The sequence below is a fragment of the Aotus nancymaae genome, unplaced genomic scaffold (genome assembly GCF_030222135.1).
Source record: "Aotus nancymaae isolate 86718 unplaced genomic scaffold, 86718_ANA_hifiasm-v0.15.2.pri h1tg000040l, whole genome shotgun sequence".
In the NCBI taxonomy this organism is placed as follows: domain Eukaryota; kingdom Metazoa; phylum Chordata; class Mammalia; order Primates; family Aotidae; genus Aotus; species Aotus nancymaae.
The window spans coordinates 24,296,862-24,312,630 of NW_026988454.1; the positions used below are offsets into that span (position 1 = coordinate 24,296,862).

The following is a 15,769-nucleotide window of genomic DNA, read 5'->3' on the forward strand; positions in this document are numbered from 1 at the left end:
TTTTGAGGAAAGGAGAGAAAATACAACTCTCTCATCTATAAATTAGTAACTTATTTAGAAAAAAAAGAGGGAAGAGGGTACAGAAACTCTTAAATTGTAACACCACAGAATAAGAATATAGGTGGTTTCATGTGGCCTGTAACTGAACACATTTCAGCATAGGCAGTATGATGTAAATGTGTACATTTTGGTCTCTATTTGAGGGGCAGTGAGTTTTCCTAACTGGGAATGTAAACATTCCAGAGTGGTTAGTTAGCCATACTTGATCAAAAGCCACATTCCAAGGTTCAAGCTCTTCAACTATATCACTTATCAGCACCAAATATCTTTTAATTAGCATATGAATATCAGGAATGGATTTTCATAGATTAAATTAATGGTTTTCAAGATACTGGACTAGCTAAAACATTTTGGTAGTATTAATATGAACTGGAATATATGAATCAGCAAGTCCTTCACCTTTAGGAACTGTTTACTTAGCCTGGGATCCTTAGCTGCTAGTTCAAAGGATTCTTAGTCAACTGAGTTAACCCGGTAGCCAACTGAATCCTACAGCTAGAATACTGTTGCATTTTCTTCAGGGATATCTTTTATAATCAGTTCTGTGGTAGCATGAAACAAGGACAGAACACTGGGACTTCAATAAGCTTACAGAACAGGTTGTGTTACTTTTAATCTCTGTTTGCCAGTAGATGTTTTTAAGTGTGCCAGAACTTGGTTTCATTATAACCTGGCAGCAAGGTTGTAAGGAAGTAACTAATGCTCACCTACCTCCAATGTCTGTAGCTTCCAGTATCTACTAAAAATAACCTAAGAATTGTGCATGACTTAAGTAATTAGATTTGGCTGTTCCAGATAGAAAGTGGGTAGCCCTATAGGAACTACAAAGCAAACATATCCTGAATATCCTGAATTATTTTCATTAATACAGGCGTTACAGGTGCACTGATAAGATATTACATATTCTTAAAAATAATAGTTCAGTAAAAGGGTATGTGCTAAAAACAATTAGAACTACAGTATGATTGCTGTTGCTATGTTTATATGCAAATTAATGTTTTATAACCAAGCTTAAAGAAGAAATGAGAGTTCACGTAAGTGATTTCATGGCTACCTTTCCTGTACTCCTTTCTAAATAAACTTGATGATAGTGCTACAATACCAACAAAGGAAATTGACTTACATTTCACAAAGTTACTCTATAACAGGCATCTCTGACATAATAGATCTGAAGGAATTGTTTGTATCTTATTTGCACAACAGCTTACTGAAAGTTACATGTAAAATGATTATTTCTCATATTATACTGTAAAATCAAACACTAAGATGACACTTTTTGTACAGCTAAGAATTTTTTTCTTGAATAATAGTAAATTTGATTGGTGTGTTTCCCTGGGGAAAAGGTCCACTTTAATTAGAATCTCAGTGAATCTGATGAATTTTTTTTAGGAATTGTTATTTAACACATTTCAGCATAGGTGGTATGAAATAAATGTGTGCATTTTGGTCTGTATCTGAGGGGCAGTCAGTTTTCCTCACTGGGAATGTGAACATTACAAAGTGGTTAGTGAGCCACACTTTGATACTCTAACTAAACTAAAAAAGAAAATGAATTATTATGGGTTGAATTGTGTTTCCCCCCAAATTCATATGTTGAAGTCCCAACACCTCAGAATGTGACCTTATTTGGAAATAGAATCTTTACAGCGGTAATCAAGTTAAAATGTAACACCACAGAATAAGAATATAGGTGGTGTCATGTGGTCTGTAACTGACATTTGTTCAGTTATATTAAGGTGGGTCCTAATTCAATAAGACTGTTGTCCTTATAAAAGCAAACTTGGACATAGACAATTGCAGAGGAAAGACAAAGCAAAAACAGAGGAGATGGCCATGTATGAGCCATGGTGAGAGGGTTGGAATAGATTCTTCCCTTATACTCTGCAGAAGGAACCAACCCAAGATCAAATTTGATCTTGGACTTCTAAATTTCAGAATTGTAAGATAATATATTTCTGTTGCTTAAGCCACCCATTTTGTGGTACTTTGAAATCAGGCTAAAATCACACAATCCAGTTTTTGTTTTTTTTTTTTTTTTGAGTTTAGCACTGAACTAAGTTCTTTTACGAGGTCTAATTCATCCAGGCTCTTATACTCCAAATTCATAAATTCTGATTTTGTCAATTTTGTCCCCCTAGAAAAATAAGAATGAGGGCAGATAATTTATTAGCTAAAATATGGAGCTCAGGGCTATCTATATATTTGACTGGCAGCCTAGCCTGGAAAACAGGAGATATTGACGGTTCTGTTATCAAGTAGTCAGGTGAGTTTTGAGAAAGTCCCTATCTCTCTGTGTCTAAATTTCTTCATTCATAAAATAAAAGACTGGGATTATATGAGCTTTAATGTTTCTTTTGTAGCTATGACTTTATGTATTAACAATGATAACATTTATTAAATACCTTAAAAAATAAATATCAAATGTTTTGAGTTTTCCTTTAATAACATTACTGGTAAAATAAGACTTCTAGTCTTTCTACAATTCAATTGTTTTAAAACTATCTCTTAGTCTTCTCTCTCTGGATGAAAATCCCTACAATGCAACTATTTTACAAGGTTAACAATTTCAAAAAGAGCTTGAAAATAACCTATTAACATTGTTCCCAATCCAACAGATCACCAAATCCTACTACAGTATTCTATTTCAGACATATTTTCTAAATCTTGCTAATTATCTACAACTTCTTTATCACTGTCTTCCTTTAGACCCTAAAAATTAATGCTCTTGAACTGGATAAACAGTTCCCTAACTCTTCTGTTTCTGGTCACAAACCTGTTTAACCCATCTTATATATGCAAAATGATTTTCTAAAACATAAATCTGATTATGTCACTCAGGTTTTTAGAATCCTTCCATCATTTCTGAATGTGGTCTCCTTGTTCCACTTACATCAGAATTACTTGGGACAATTAAAAACGTAGCCTTTAAGGACACTCCTTGAAAATATCTCCAAATGTCTTATCTTGTATGATCCTGCATCCCCAGTCCATAGACTCTGACGGGGACTTAGTCAGAACTCAATAAATATTTGCTGAATTAAGGAATTCTTGAATTGCACCCTAAAGCTAAACAATCAGAATCTGGAATAAAGAATCCTATGTTTTCTTAAGCTCCTTCAGTGATTTTTTTTTAACCCATACTAAACTCTTAGAAGCATCAATACAAAGGATAATGTCCAAATTAAGTAGAATGGCTTCATAAGGAAGGCCCTTCACAATCTGTACTCTAGCTACTTTTCCAAGTTCATCTTTTGCCACTTGTTACTTGCATAGTCATAGTGAAATAGAGTTTCATTCATAAAAAGCAATGTTGCTGAACCTCTTGAATGGCTCTTTTTCCTGCTGTGTCCTTTCTCCTTTGCTAGCTTTACAACTTAAGGAGAAATACTTTCTTATGAAGCTTTGCCTGACATCTTCACGCTTTCCTCTCATCTACGTTTCCACAACACCTTGCTCTATTTTTGAACTATACTATCATAGTGCTTTTGTTTACTTCCATTTCTGTACCATGAGTTCAGTCAGGAACTGTCTTATTCCTTTGATTTCCAGAGCCTAGTACAGTGAGAATAGGCACTTACTCTCATTCAAATGTTTGTTTAATGACAGAATGAATAAATGAATGAAAAATGTGAAGAGGCCAGAGATTACAGGATTTAAGTTATAAATCCAAGTCAATGTTCTGAGTCTTTTAGGAACCAGCAAGTTAATACACATGAATCTGGTTGCTCTCTGTTTTCCAACACTTTTTCCAGTGCAATGGTTCTCGAAGTGTGGCATGGGCACCCCTGGGGTTTTTAAGACCATTTCAGGGGGTCTATAAAATCAAACCGTTTTTGTAATAATACTAAAATATTATTTACCTTTTTCATTCTCATTATCTCATAAGGATACAGTGGAGTAATTTAGAGACTACATGATGTGTGATATCACAACTGACAGTATGTAGAAAGAAAATCCAGTTTTCTTCAATTACAACATTAAAGAGATTTGCAAAATGTAAAATAATATACTCATTAATTTTTTGAAAATGTTATTTGTTAATATGTTATGTTTATTATTTTAAAATGAATAAATATTAAAATTTTTTTCATTTTAATTTAGAATATGATAACTATTAATAGATAGTAAAATTTAGAAAGCTCTTTAGGGTCCTTAATTTTTCAGACTGTAAAGGAGACCTTAGATCAAAAAGTTTGGGAGCCACTGCTCTAGTCTTTTCACAAACTGGTCAAATTATGCTGGGCTCAGTGGCTCATGCCTGTAATTCCAGTGCTTTAGGAGGCTGAGGCAGGATGATTGCTTGAGACCAGGAGTGCAAGACCAGTCTGAGCAACATAATGAGACCCCTGATTCTACAAAATAATTAAAAAATTAGCCAGATATGATGGTGCACACCTGTAGTTCTAGCTACTTGGGAGGTTGAGGTGGGAGGACCGCTTGAGTGAGCAAAGTGTGAAGATGTCAGGCAAATCTTCCTAAGGAAGCATTTCTACTTGAGTTATGTTGTAAAACTAGCAAAGGAGAAATTGAGGATTCAGTGAGCTACGTCACACCATTGCATTCTAGCTTAGGTAACAGATCAAGATCCTGTCTAAACACACACACACACACACACACACACACACACACCCACCCCCAAACCCCCGAAACTGGTCAAATTATACAAACTGGTGTAAACCAATTAGTCACCCATCCAAAATTCATGGAAACAGAAATTGTTACTTAAGAAGGCCTGCTACTCAAGGTTTTACTTACTTTCCCCCTCAACTATTGAATGGCAAAACTTCTCTAAGCATACTTGTTGATATAGTATCCAGCATGCAAGCCTGTCAAAATGTGTCTCTTCTTCCATGAAATTCTTCCTGATTTTTGACAACTGCATGTGCTACTTGCCAGTGTGATCTGTACAGCATTGCCTCACCTCTCTTGTTTTTCTATATCTTAATTACATGTATCCTTGCTTTTCCTTCCTATCAGACCATAAAGGCCATGAAGGCACAGTGATATAATGTGGAAAGATAATGTGCTTTGGGGTCTAATACACCTGGTTTTGAATTCCAGTTTCCCTTTCACTAATTCTGAGACCCAGGGCAAGTTTTTGAAATGCTTAGGGCTCTTGTTGCCACATTTTTGAATGGGGATAATAATCATTGCTTTCTTGTTATCCTGCCTAAATAAGAAGAGCTTAGCACAATGCCCAGCATAAAATGGGCACCCAATAAATAGTAGCTATTACTTTTAAAAATCTGTAAATCTTGTATTTCCATTCATATTACCTCCAGCACTACAGGCACTTAACAAATATTTCTTAGGTTAATTAAAATCTAACATATTGCAGAACTTTCTCCCTGAAGCAGAAAGAATATGAGACTCAAACAAATACCAACCAGGGTCATCTATTCTTCCTTTCTTTTCAGACTGACTCCTTTCAGTAGGATTATTTATGCTTTCTATTCATCTGAACTTCTTTTTTTGCATTCCTCTTATTCTTCAACTATAAAGCTCTTGTTAGATTTTTTTTTAATCTATCAGTATTTTTTTTTTTTTTTTGAGACGGAGTTTCGCTCTTGTTACCCAGGCTGGAGTGCAATGGCGCGATCTCGGCTCACCGCAACCTCCGCCTCCTGGGTTCAGGCAATTCTCCTGCCTCAGCCTCCTGAGTAGCTGGGATTACAGGCACGCGCCACCATGCCCAGCTAATTTTTTTGTATTAGTAGAGACGGGGTTTCACAATGTTGACCAGGATGGTCTCGATCTCTTGACCTCGTGATCCACCCGCCTCGGCCTCCCAGTATCTTTTAAGTATTCTTTTTTGCTTCCCCTGTGATTATTTCTAATTTACCACTAGGTTGTTCCATAAGCTGAAGGAGTATTCCTTCTGAGATTGCTAAAGAAATAATTTTCCTTCCTTCAGTAGAGGCAAAAATATTTTATTTGTATTACTTCAATCACATATATACGTTTAGCTTTTATAAATAAAATGGATTCTGTAGTTTTAGGATAATTTAAATACACATTAGATACCAGAGACTGAAGATATCAGAAAATACCTTTTATACAAAAAGGATTTCTCAAAGAAGGTGTTCAAAATTTACATATGCTTATTATCAATTTGTGATAGACCTCAGAGACATGCAAAACAGCATCCTTGCCTCAGCAACAAGAACTCTGTTTCAAACTTTCAAGCGTCACCAAAATCTTAACTATTGATGCTAAAGGTATTGTTAATTTCAAATTGTTTGGGGACAACAGAATACAATCTAATACTAAGAGAAAACCCAATCAAATTATTTGGGAAATTCTGTTCTTGATTTTAAGTACTTTTTTAAACATAGCAGGTAATAAGTGTTAAGAATATTTCTCAAAAACTCAAGTTCTAACAAATTCCCTCTTTTAAAGTTCCTAGATGTCCTTTTCATAAAATTCACTTTTTATTCCCTGCTTCAAATCCCTGAATATTATGACATGAGCACTATATGAGAGAAAAGAGTCTCAAGATTTTTATCTTACCTGTTTCTAAATCTCCTCTGGGCCTGTGGAACTCAGTTATGTCACCTAGATTACAATGATCTCAACTCTGAAGATCCTGAGGAAGATTGCACAACATCCCTCAAGCATTTTTCTTACTGCCATAGTTTGTATTCTAAAATGGCAGAAACAGAGCTAAAATATTAATTTGTTTTTCTTTGTCCAATCCATATCCCTTAGCCGTTTTCAAAAATTCAAATCGTGCTTTAACCACCACCCGAAGTACAGCCTATAGGTAACTCTCCTAGATTATTATGAAACTCCTGAGAAGGGCGAAAGCCAAAGTACCAAGAGTGCCAAACAGAAATGAAGAATCTCACAGGAAAGCAAAATTTTTAAAAAAACGTGTCTGTAAGAGAATGGTGCCTTGATACAGAAACTTAAACTGTGATGAGTTCTCCAAAGGTCTGTGAGAAAAAAAGAATAGGTGAGAAAGAAAGAGGCGGTGACAGGGAAAAGAGCACACAGGCACTTCTAAACTGCAGAGATGGGAGAACCCTGGAGGTTGGCCACCTTGCTTCTCATCCGATGGTTGATCGAATCCCCTCTACATATCCCAGACTAGCATCGCCCAGCCTGTTCTTATTTTAGAAGAAAGTCACCTCTCCCACTCCCTTCTCCCAATGCCCCCTTTCAAGCACGCTGTCACCCACCTCCAAGGACCGTGCCCAGGAAGATGCATTTCTTTTTGTGACGTTTCAGAAAATTCCATACAGACCTCAGCATCTTTAGGCCCTAAGGGTGTGTGGGCTGACTAGGGGCGAGGGGCTGCTTCACCGGGAAACTGTTTCTTCGTCACCTGGCCCGGATGACCCGGCAAGAGCGCCGTCGTCCCGCTCCGTGCTCTCCCGAAATCACAAACTTGACTTTCCGCAGACTCTGTCACCGGAGCGGGAAGGGGGCGTGGACTCCAGCAAAGCAGCTGCGCTTTCTGCCGCTGCCGCTGCGCCGCCGCCGCCGCTCACTGGTCCGACACGCCCAGGTCCGTTCAGAAATCGCTCCCGGGTGTCTTACCGTTCGACTCCCCCGGAAACAGGAGCCCGCGTCCGCCGCGTTCCGCTGCCCGCGCTCCTCCTCCGCCGCGGCCTCTGGCGCTGAGTGGCGGCAGGGTATGGAGGCGAAGGAGGCGCCCACGCCAACTACAGACGGCGCGTGCTCGGTGTCGGCAGAGGAGACCGAAAAGTGGATGGAAGAAGCGATGCACATGGTGAGGAGTCCGGGAGGTGGATGCTGCGGGTGGGAACTTTCTCCGGCCCTCAACCTCAGCCCGGCTTTTGAGCAAACGTTGCGGGAGCACTTTCTCGTCACCATAATTTTTATGGCTGTCAGATGTTCTGGGTGAACCACTGGCTTTACTGCCTCGGAACTTTCTGTAGCCCATTCTCACAGTGGCTCTGGGCGAAGGAAGGGGAGGAAATAAATTATTTGTTTCATTGGGGTGGTGTATGCTGCAGACTTACTCTATCGCTGGCTGGCATGTGCTGCCTCCCTTTCCTTCCTGTGGTCACACACTCTCAAATCTACAAAGTCACATTGTTTGAGGTTTTGGCCCTTGGAACGTGTCTAGTAGAAGAAAGGAAACTGAGAACGTTTCTAGTAGAAAGCAGTATGGAAACAAGTCCCTGTACAGTCGCCGTCTCGCATTCATTCATTCTTTCCTCTGCCCTTTTAATTCCTTCCCTCACTCCCTTGAGGACTTTGGAGTAAAGGGGGCTTGCAATAGTTGGGTGTGTGCTAGCGAGCTTCTTAACTGGGATCAAAATTTGTTTGTAAATATATGTATTTACATTTTAATAACTGTACTTACAGCTACGTGCCACATAATGACCTGTCGGTAAAGGTCGTTATCCTGGAGCATTAATCTGCTTACCTTACCACTATTGTCCCATCCAAGTACTAAGCAGGCCTGACCCTGCTTAGCTTCCGAGATCTTGGCGCCTTCAGGGTAGTATGGCGGTAGATGACATTGTTATCTATGTAGATTTCTGGACTAAACACTTTTGCTACCTTTTAGGTGACCTTGGGCTAGCACATGTAAGTACATTTATGTACCTTTACAAACAAACTTTTATCCCAGTTAAGAAGCTAGCTAGTTTACGGCCATACCACTCTGAACGCGCCCGATCTAGTTTGATCTCGTAAGCTAAGCGGGGTCGGGCCTGGTTAGTACTTGGATGGAAGACCGCCTGGGACTACCGGGTGCTGTAGGCTTTGAAAAAATAAAAATAATAAAAAAAAAAGTTAGCTCACTAGCACTTTCAACTCCATTATAATCTTATAGGACCACATATACTGCAGTGGTCCTATAGAATTGTAATAGAGCTGAAAAGTTCCTATTGCCCAGTGACATGTAGCCATCCTAACATTGTAGCACAATTACTTTATTTTTAAACAAATTTAGTGTAGCCTAAATATACAGTGTTTAACAGTAATGTCTTAGGCCTTTACATTCGCTCACCATTAACTCACTGACTCACCCACAGCAACTTTCAGTCCTTCAAGCTCCATTCATGCTAAGTGCCCTATACAGGTATACTATCCATTTTTCATCATTTATACTACATTTGTACTGTACCTTCTCTGTGTTTAGATACATAACTACTTACTATTGTATTACCATTGGCTACGGTATTCAGGACAGAAAAATATGTTGCATTGGTTTGTAGCCCAGGAGCAATAGGCTATACCATAGAACCTATAACATCATATTCGGTAATGTTCTTTTAAACTTGCTTCTCATACTTTTTAAGGTGACCTGCAGTGAAAAACTGATTTTATATTACAATCCAGGAAACGCACATATGTGTATAACTTAAATAAAATTTCACAGAAGAGTTCTTACCCTTCTTATGTATGTTCTTCTGGTATTTCTATTTTACTACATTATTTTAAAATGATGGTCATGGCTCACTAACATGACATCATGGCCCATTCTTTAAGCCTACTTGCAAATTTATTTCTTCCATTAAACTTCAAGGATGCATAACCTTCTATCTGACATGAGAAATTGCTGGGCATGGTGACACACATCTGTAATCTAAGCTACTTAGGAGGCCAAGGCTGGAGGATAGCTTGAGCCCAGAAGTTTGAGACCAGCCTGGGCAACATAGCAAGATCCCATCTCAAAAAGAAAATTAATGCTTACATATACATTTTAAAGATTAATTTGTAATATGGGTTTATTTACCCTGAACTCCTTTTATGTTACTAAATTTTCCAAGTTGGAGACAAGTTTTTATGTGATATCAAAATTTTACTTTTTTTCCCCTAGATCGTTTCAGTAATATCATGTGCTAGTCTGTTTCTTAATAGTGATGATAGTAAAATAATAGTGATGTATGAAGGCTAAAATATTACAAAGTAAGCTGCATTTGTATCCTTTGATGGATGAGAGATTTAGAGAACAGGTGATGCCTGAATGTTGGGAGGTCAGAATTCATGATCCCTTCTATGTTCATGAACTCTCTTAAAGGTGTTTATGTGTAGACTTTACTTAGATGACATTTTTAGAGCTGCTGTCACAGTGGTTTCAAAAACAGCTAAATTTAGGGAGTCATTGAGTGAGTGTTTTCACTTTGTGTATTGGAATTGTGTTTTCTTTCCATCCTTGTATTTTAGATCTTGATTTCCCTTTAAGCGTCTTTTGATCCTAATATCTTGGAGCATTCATCTGCCCACCTCAGCACTGTTCTCCCAGCCAAGTACTAACCAGACCTGACCCTGCTTTTCTTCCAAGATCAGATGAGATTGGGTGCTTTGAGGGTGGTATGGCAGTAGACAGTGCTATTCTCTATGTAGACTTCTGGGCTAAACACTTTTGTTACCTTCTTGGGTGGCCTTGGGCAAATCAGTTTATCCCCCTAAGGTTTTGCTTTCTACTCTATAAAATAAATTGGTAGAACTTCAAAGAATTTCTAGACCCCTCTAGCTTTGACATGTTTGTCTCTTAATTGTATTATAAACACCTAGGGGTCTGATTCCATAGTTTACCTCCTCCAACACAGGATTAAGGGGGCAGCTGCTTCTTGGATTTTGGCCTGTACATGTTTCTTCAAGTTCTTAAAGGAAAAAAAATAAAGTACTTATCATAAATCTGGTGCTTTATTTTCAACCATCAGCTATCCCCAACCAAAGATACTTCAACTCTTATATTTTAGAAATATCACTTCTTTTGAGAAGAGATTTAAATTAGACCAAAGGCATAACTAATAATCAAAGCTGGAAATAGCAAGTTATTCTCTGATTAATTTGTACTGAAATTTGAAAGTGAAATGACCACACAGACTGGAATGTGATAACTGTTCACTGTAATCTCAAAGTCCTGGGCTCAAGCAATCCTTGCACCTCAGCCTCCCCAGTAGCTAGTACTGCAGGTGTGTGCCACCATGCCTGACTAATTTTTTAGCTTTTTGTAAACACAGGCGCTCACTGCGTTGCCTTGGCTCGTCTTGAACTCCTGGCCTCAAGCAATCTTCCCATTCTGGCCTTTCAGAGTGCTGGGATTATAGGTGTGAGCCACAGTGCCTGGCCTAGATACAATGTTACATATCACAAGTAATTAAACAAGCAGAGAATATAAATTATTTTATACTATACATACAGGTTTAGAGGTTAGCTATGTTCAAATGGCTACTGACTAGCAAACTAACCTGGACAAGTTCTTAATTTTTTAGCCTCAGTGTTCTCTTCTGTAAATTGAGAATATAATTTCTGTCTCAGAGGGTTGTGTAGGCTGAGAGATAATGTTTGTAAAGCAGTTAACATAATATACCCAATAAATGAAAACTGTTATTTTTACCAGGTGAATGAAGACTAGACAAGAACCTGCAAAAATAGTTAACATGCTAAAATTATGGATGATTTTTTAAAAAGTATCAATAATTTTTTTTAGTAAAAGTCTAATTGAAAAGATAGAATTAAAGAGTGAAGTCAAATAAAAAATAATAAAACCATAAGAGAAGCTGAAGTAAATAAATGTTAATATTTATATAATCTTGGAATGGAGATGGACTCTTTATACCACAAGAAGCAGAAAACATAAAAGAAAAACGGATAAGTTGTCATTACATAGAAAACATCTACATGTTTAAAAAGGTAAGATACAAAGTAGTGTGGCCAGGCACAGTGGCTCATGCCTATAATCTCAACACTTTGCAAGACAGAAGCAAGAGGATCTCTTGATTTCAAAAGTTGAAGAACAGCCTGGGCAATATAACAAGACTCCGTCTCTACTAAATAAAAATTAAAAAATTAGTAGGGCATGGTGGTACCTGCCTGTAGTCCAAGCTACTCAGGAGGCTGAGGCAGGAGGTTTGTTTGAGCCCTGGAGATTGAGGCTACAGTGAGCCATGAATGTGACACTATACTCCAACCTGGGAGACAGAGCCAGACCCTGTCTCAAAAAAAAAAAAAAAAAAGATACAAAGTAAAAGAAATGACAAAGAAGGAAAAAAATTGCGACATATATAAAAGGACAAGTTTAATAACCTTAACATATAATTTATATATTTATATAATGCATAATTTATGTAAAATATAAGTACTTTCTGAAGTAAAAGGAAAAATGTACACCCTAATACGGAAGAGGTCAAAAGATATGAATATGATATTTCTTTTTTAGATTTCTTTTTATTTAAAAAAACAATTTTTTTTTTGAGACAGGGTCTCTCTGTGTTGTCCAAGCTGGTATTGAACTCCTGGGCTAAGGCAATTGTCCCACCTCAGCCTCCCAAAGTGCAGGGATTACAGGTGTGAGTCACCACACCTCAACTGAACATGGTATTTCTAAACGAAGTGACAAGTAGCCAGCAAATAAATGATATTCAAATTAAAATGATATACAGTTTTTCACCTGTTAAATTGGCAAACATGAAAACAGTTTTAATGCTTGGTGATAATAACGATGTAAGGGTGTCGTGTTTGAGGAGTTTGTTGGTTGGGAGGAGCTGAATTTAGGACGCCCTTTCTTAGGACAATTTGGCTAGGTAGATATAAAAGGCCTTAAAGGTGAGCTTTTCCTTTGATCCATCAGTGCCCTTTTTTTTTTAATTTCCAAAGTGAAAATATTTTAATGTTTTTTTTTTCTGATTATGTAAATAATTCATGGTCATAAGAAATTCAAACTATAAAAAAGTTAACAAATTATGTAAAAATTACCTAAAAGTGCTACCATTAGCTACAATACTACTAGTATTTTGAGAGCATTGCTCCATATCTCTCTGTCCATATGTAAACAGCCATATATACCTTTGCATAAATGGAATTATAGATTCTCTTTTTGATTATCAGCACTTGCTTTTGGGTAGTCTTAATATATTATTCACTCCTCCCTACCCCATGGTATTTCTGTTGCTATGGAGTGACTACCTAAATTGGGACAAAGGATCTGTGTGCTTTGAAATTATATAGATGTTCCTGTATTGCCTTCTAGAACCGTGATATCCAATATAGTAGCCACTAACCACATGTAGCGGATTAAGTTTAAATTAATTAAGGTGAAATAAAATAAAATCCAACTCCTCAGTTGTACTAGCCACATTTCAAGTAGTCAGCAGTCACATATGACCACTGGCTACCGTATTGGACAGTACAGATCAAAGGACATTTCCAGCACTACAAAAGGATCTGTTGGATAGCATCTGAAATGGTCACAATTCCATCACTGGTGTATAAAAGTGTTCTCTCCCACTCCTGGGCCTACCAATCCTGGAATGATCACTCTTTAGTATTTCGCCATGTGATAGATACAAGAAGTAAGTAACATTCTTATTGTTTTTTGTTGTTCTTTGATAAAGTTACCAAACTTTAAATAAGGTTATCAACTTTAATTTTTTTGAATTGGAGTCTCACTCTGTAGCCCAGGCTTGAGTTCAGTGGTGTGATTTGGCTCACGGCAACCTCTGCCTCTCAGGTCCTGGTTCAAGCAATTCCCCTGCCTCAGCCTCCCAAGTAGTTGAGATTACAGGTACATGCCACCGTGCCCAGCTAATTTTTGTATTTTTAGTAGATATGGGGTTTCACCATGTTGGCCAGGCTGGTCTCGAACTCCTGACTTCGTGATCCGCCTGCCTCGGCCTCCCAAAGTGCTAGGATTACAGGTGTGAGCCACCACACCCAGCCCACTTTACTTTACTATTTTTTAATAAAACCTTTATTTTTCATGGCAGATTTCTTTCTGAGAGCTAAGCATAGCATCATCATAGGTTATTGTTTTAATCATCATACACATTCAGCATAGCATTCTAAAGATATAGGCTGGGGAAAAAAGTATGACTAAGTAATAGTGTTGCACGCTTGGTGTGTTCCAGATACTATTTTATGCAAAGTGTTTCATGTGGACCATGTCATAAGCCCCACAGGTTCCCTATTGAGGTGAGTATTATTATGGTCCTCATTTTCAGATGGGGATATTGAAGCTGAGGAAGTTCAGTAACATCCCCAGAGTTAGAGAGCTGGTAAGGACGGGGCTGTGATTTGAGCCCTGTTATCTGCTCTTAACCACTGGTCTGGCCTGCCTCTCAGTGTTAGGTTGCTCACTGCTTGCTAATGTGTCCTCTTCCTCTTTTCAGTTTCTTTACCCTGAATACTGTGTATCTACTGTGCCATTTAATTGGACCTTTAGATTTTTTCTTCTGTGAATTGCCTAGGCATATACTTTGCCCAATTTTACTAATAGTTTGATTTTAAAAATCACACTGCAGGAGCTGTTTGTATTTTGCAGCTGTTTCTGGGAATAATTCACAAGGAAGCAATAGAAATATTTATATAGAGAAGTTATTCACTTGTTTATAGTAGTGAAGAATTTGAATCACTGTAAATGTCAAACAATAGGAGACTAGTTGGTTGAATCAAGTATGTTCATAAGGAGAAATAGTGTACAACCTTTACAAAATTATGTGATAAAAAAATATTACTCTTCATAGGGAAAGGTTAATAATACATTTCTAAATGAAAAAAAGGCAGAATGCTGAACTGTGTATATAGTGTAAATCCATTTGACTTTTTGAAAACTATAAATATGTATGTGTGCATAGGAGAAAACCTCTGTTGCCTGAGAATAACAGGGATTATGTGTTTTGGGGTATTGGGATTCTTAGTGGTTTTTGTTTTTTGATACATGAGATTTTTTTTATCCCTAAGTTCTCTACCTTGAACATATCTTACTTTATAATTAGGAAAAAAGAAAAATTGTATGTACATATATAGAAAAAAATGTTGCAAGTTTTCTAGAAAAAAATCATTTTTTTTGTAGTATGCATTTTTTGGGGCAGTTGGTATATTAGTATAACAACTGGCTCTGATTCCCTAGGCTCTGAGGGAAATTCCCTAGGCTCTGATTTCCCTAGGCTCTGAGGGAAATTCAAAAAGAAAGCAAACACCACAGACACCATTCAACAAATGTGGTATGATTACGTTTTTGCTATGTAGACCTTGTGCTACGTGCATAGGCTGCAGAGGTGAGCAAGAGAAGCTTAACAGTGCCTGGATCTAGTGCTTGCCTTCCAGGAACATGCTGTTTAACTGATGAAATTAAGTCATGCACAGATGAAAAGGTTGGTAAGTAACGTGTCCACGGACCACAAGAGACAGTATAAAGTGCTATCAGATAACAGCTGGCAAGGTCCTTCAGCACATCAGTTGAGATAAAGGATAAAATTCCATCTGAATTTTAAGGGACCAAATGGATATAGGCTGGTGGAAAGGAAAGGTTGATCAAAAGCAAAGATATTATCATGTACAAAGAAATCAAGAACTTTGTTTTGGGTTAGGAGACTAGCTCTCTGTGTAGAACAGGGCTTCCTAACCTTGGGCTCAGGTTTTGGGGGATCTGTGAACCCTGTAACTATATATAATATATTATATGTATGTGTCTTTTTCAAGTGAGAGAGTCCATAACTTTCATCAGATTCTAAAAGGGGATTTTGGCTCTGAAAAGGTTAAAAACCTAAACAAATAATGAAAAGTTAGGTTAGTTCAGCTGGTCAGTGGGAGGACGGGTGGTAGCTGGGAGATCATCAGTGCCATATTGAAGAGTTTAAAGTTGATGGAGTGAGCACATCATCACTTTTTTTTTTTTTTTTTTTTTTTGGAGACGGAGTTTCGCTCGTTACCCAGGCTGGAGTGCAATGGCGTGATCTCGGCTCACCGCAACCTCCGCCTCCCGGATTCAGGCAATTCTCCT

At 37.8% G+C, this 15,769-nt stretch overlaps 2 protein-coding genes and 1 pseudogene across 10 annotated transcripts in view; 2 read left to right on the top strand and 1 right to left on the bottom strand.

The window, feature by feature from the left end:
- PEX3 (peroxisomal biogenesis factor 3) overlaps positions 1-7,554 on the bottom strand; it is a 35,944-nt gene extending 28,390 nt beyond the window's left edge. Inside the window, exon 1 of the mRNA XM_012474495.2 lies at positions 7,242-7,554. Coding sequence (XP_012329918.1) covers positions 7,242-7,314 — 73 coding nt within the window. The 5' untranslated portion in view covers positions 7,315-7,554. The remainder of the gene's footprint in view (positions 1-7,241) is intronic.
- A 145-nt stretch (positions 7,555-7,699) lies between these two features.
- The window catches only part of ADAT2 (adenosine deaminase tRNA specific 2), a 42,473-nt gene continuing 34,403 nt past the window's right edge, over positions 7,700-15,769 (top strand). For all 9 annotated transcript variants that reach the window (XR_010336601.1, XR_010336599.1, XR_010336598.1 and 6 more), the window contains exon 1: positions 7,700-7,795. Coding sequence is in view for 1 of the 9 variants with exons in the window: in XM_012474521.2 (XP_012329944.1) it covers positions 7,700-7,795 (96 nt within the window). In the remaining 8 variants the exon portion in view is untranslated. The remainder of the gene's footprint in view (positions 7,796-15,769) is intronic.
- Positions 8,681-8,799, top strand: LOC135268438 (5S ribosomal RNA; annotated as a pseudogene).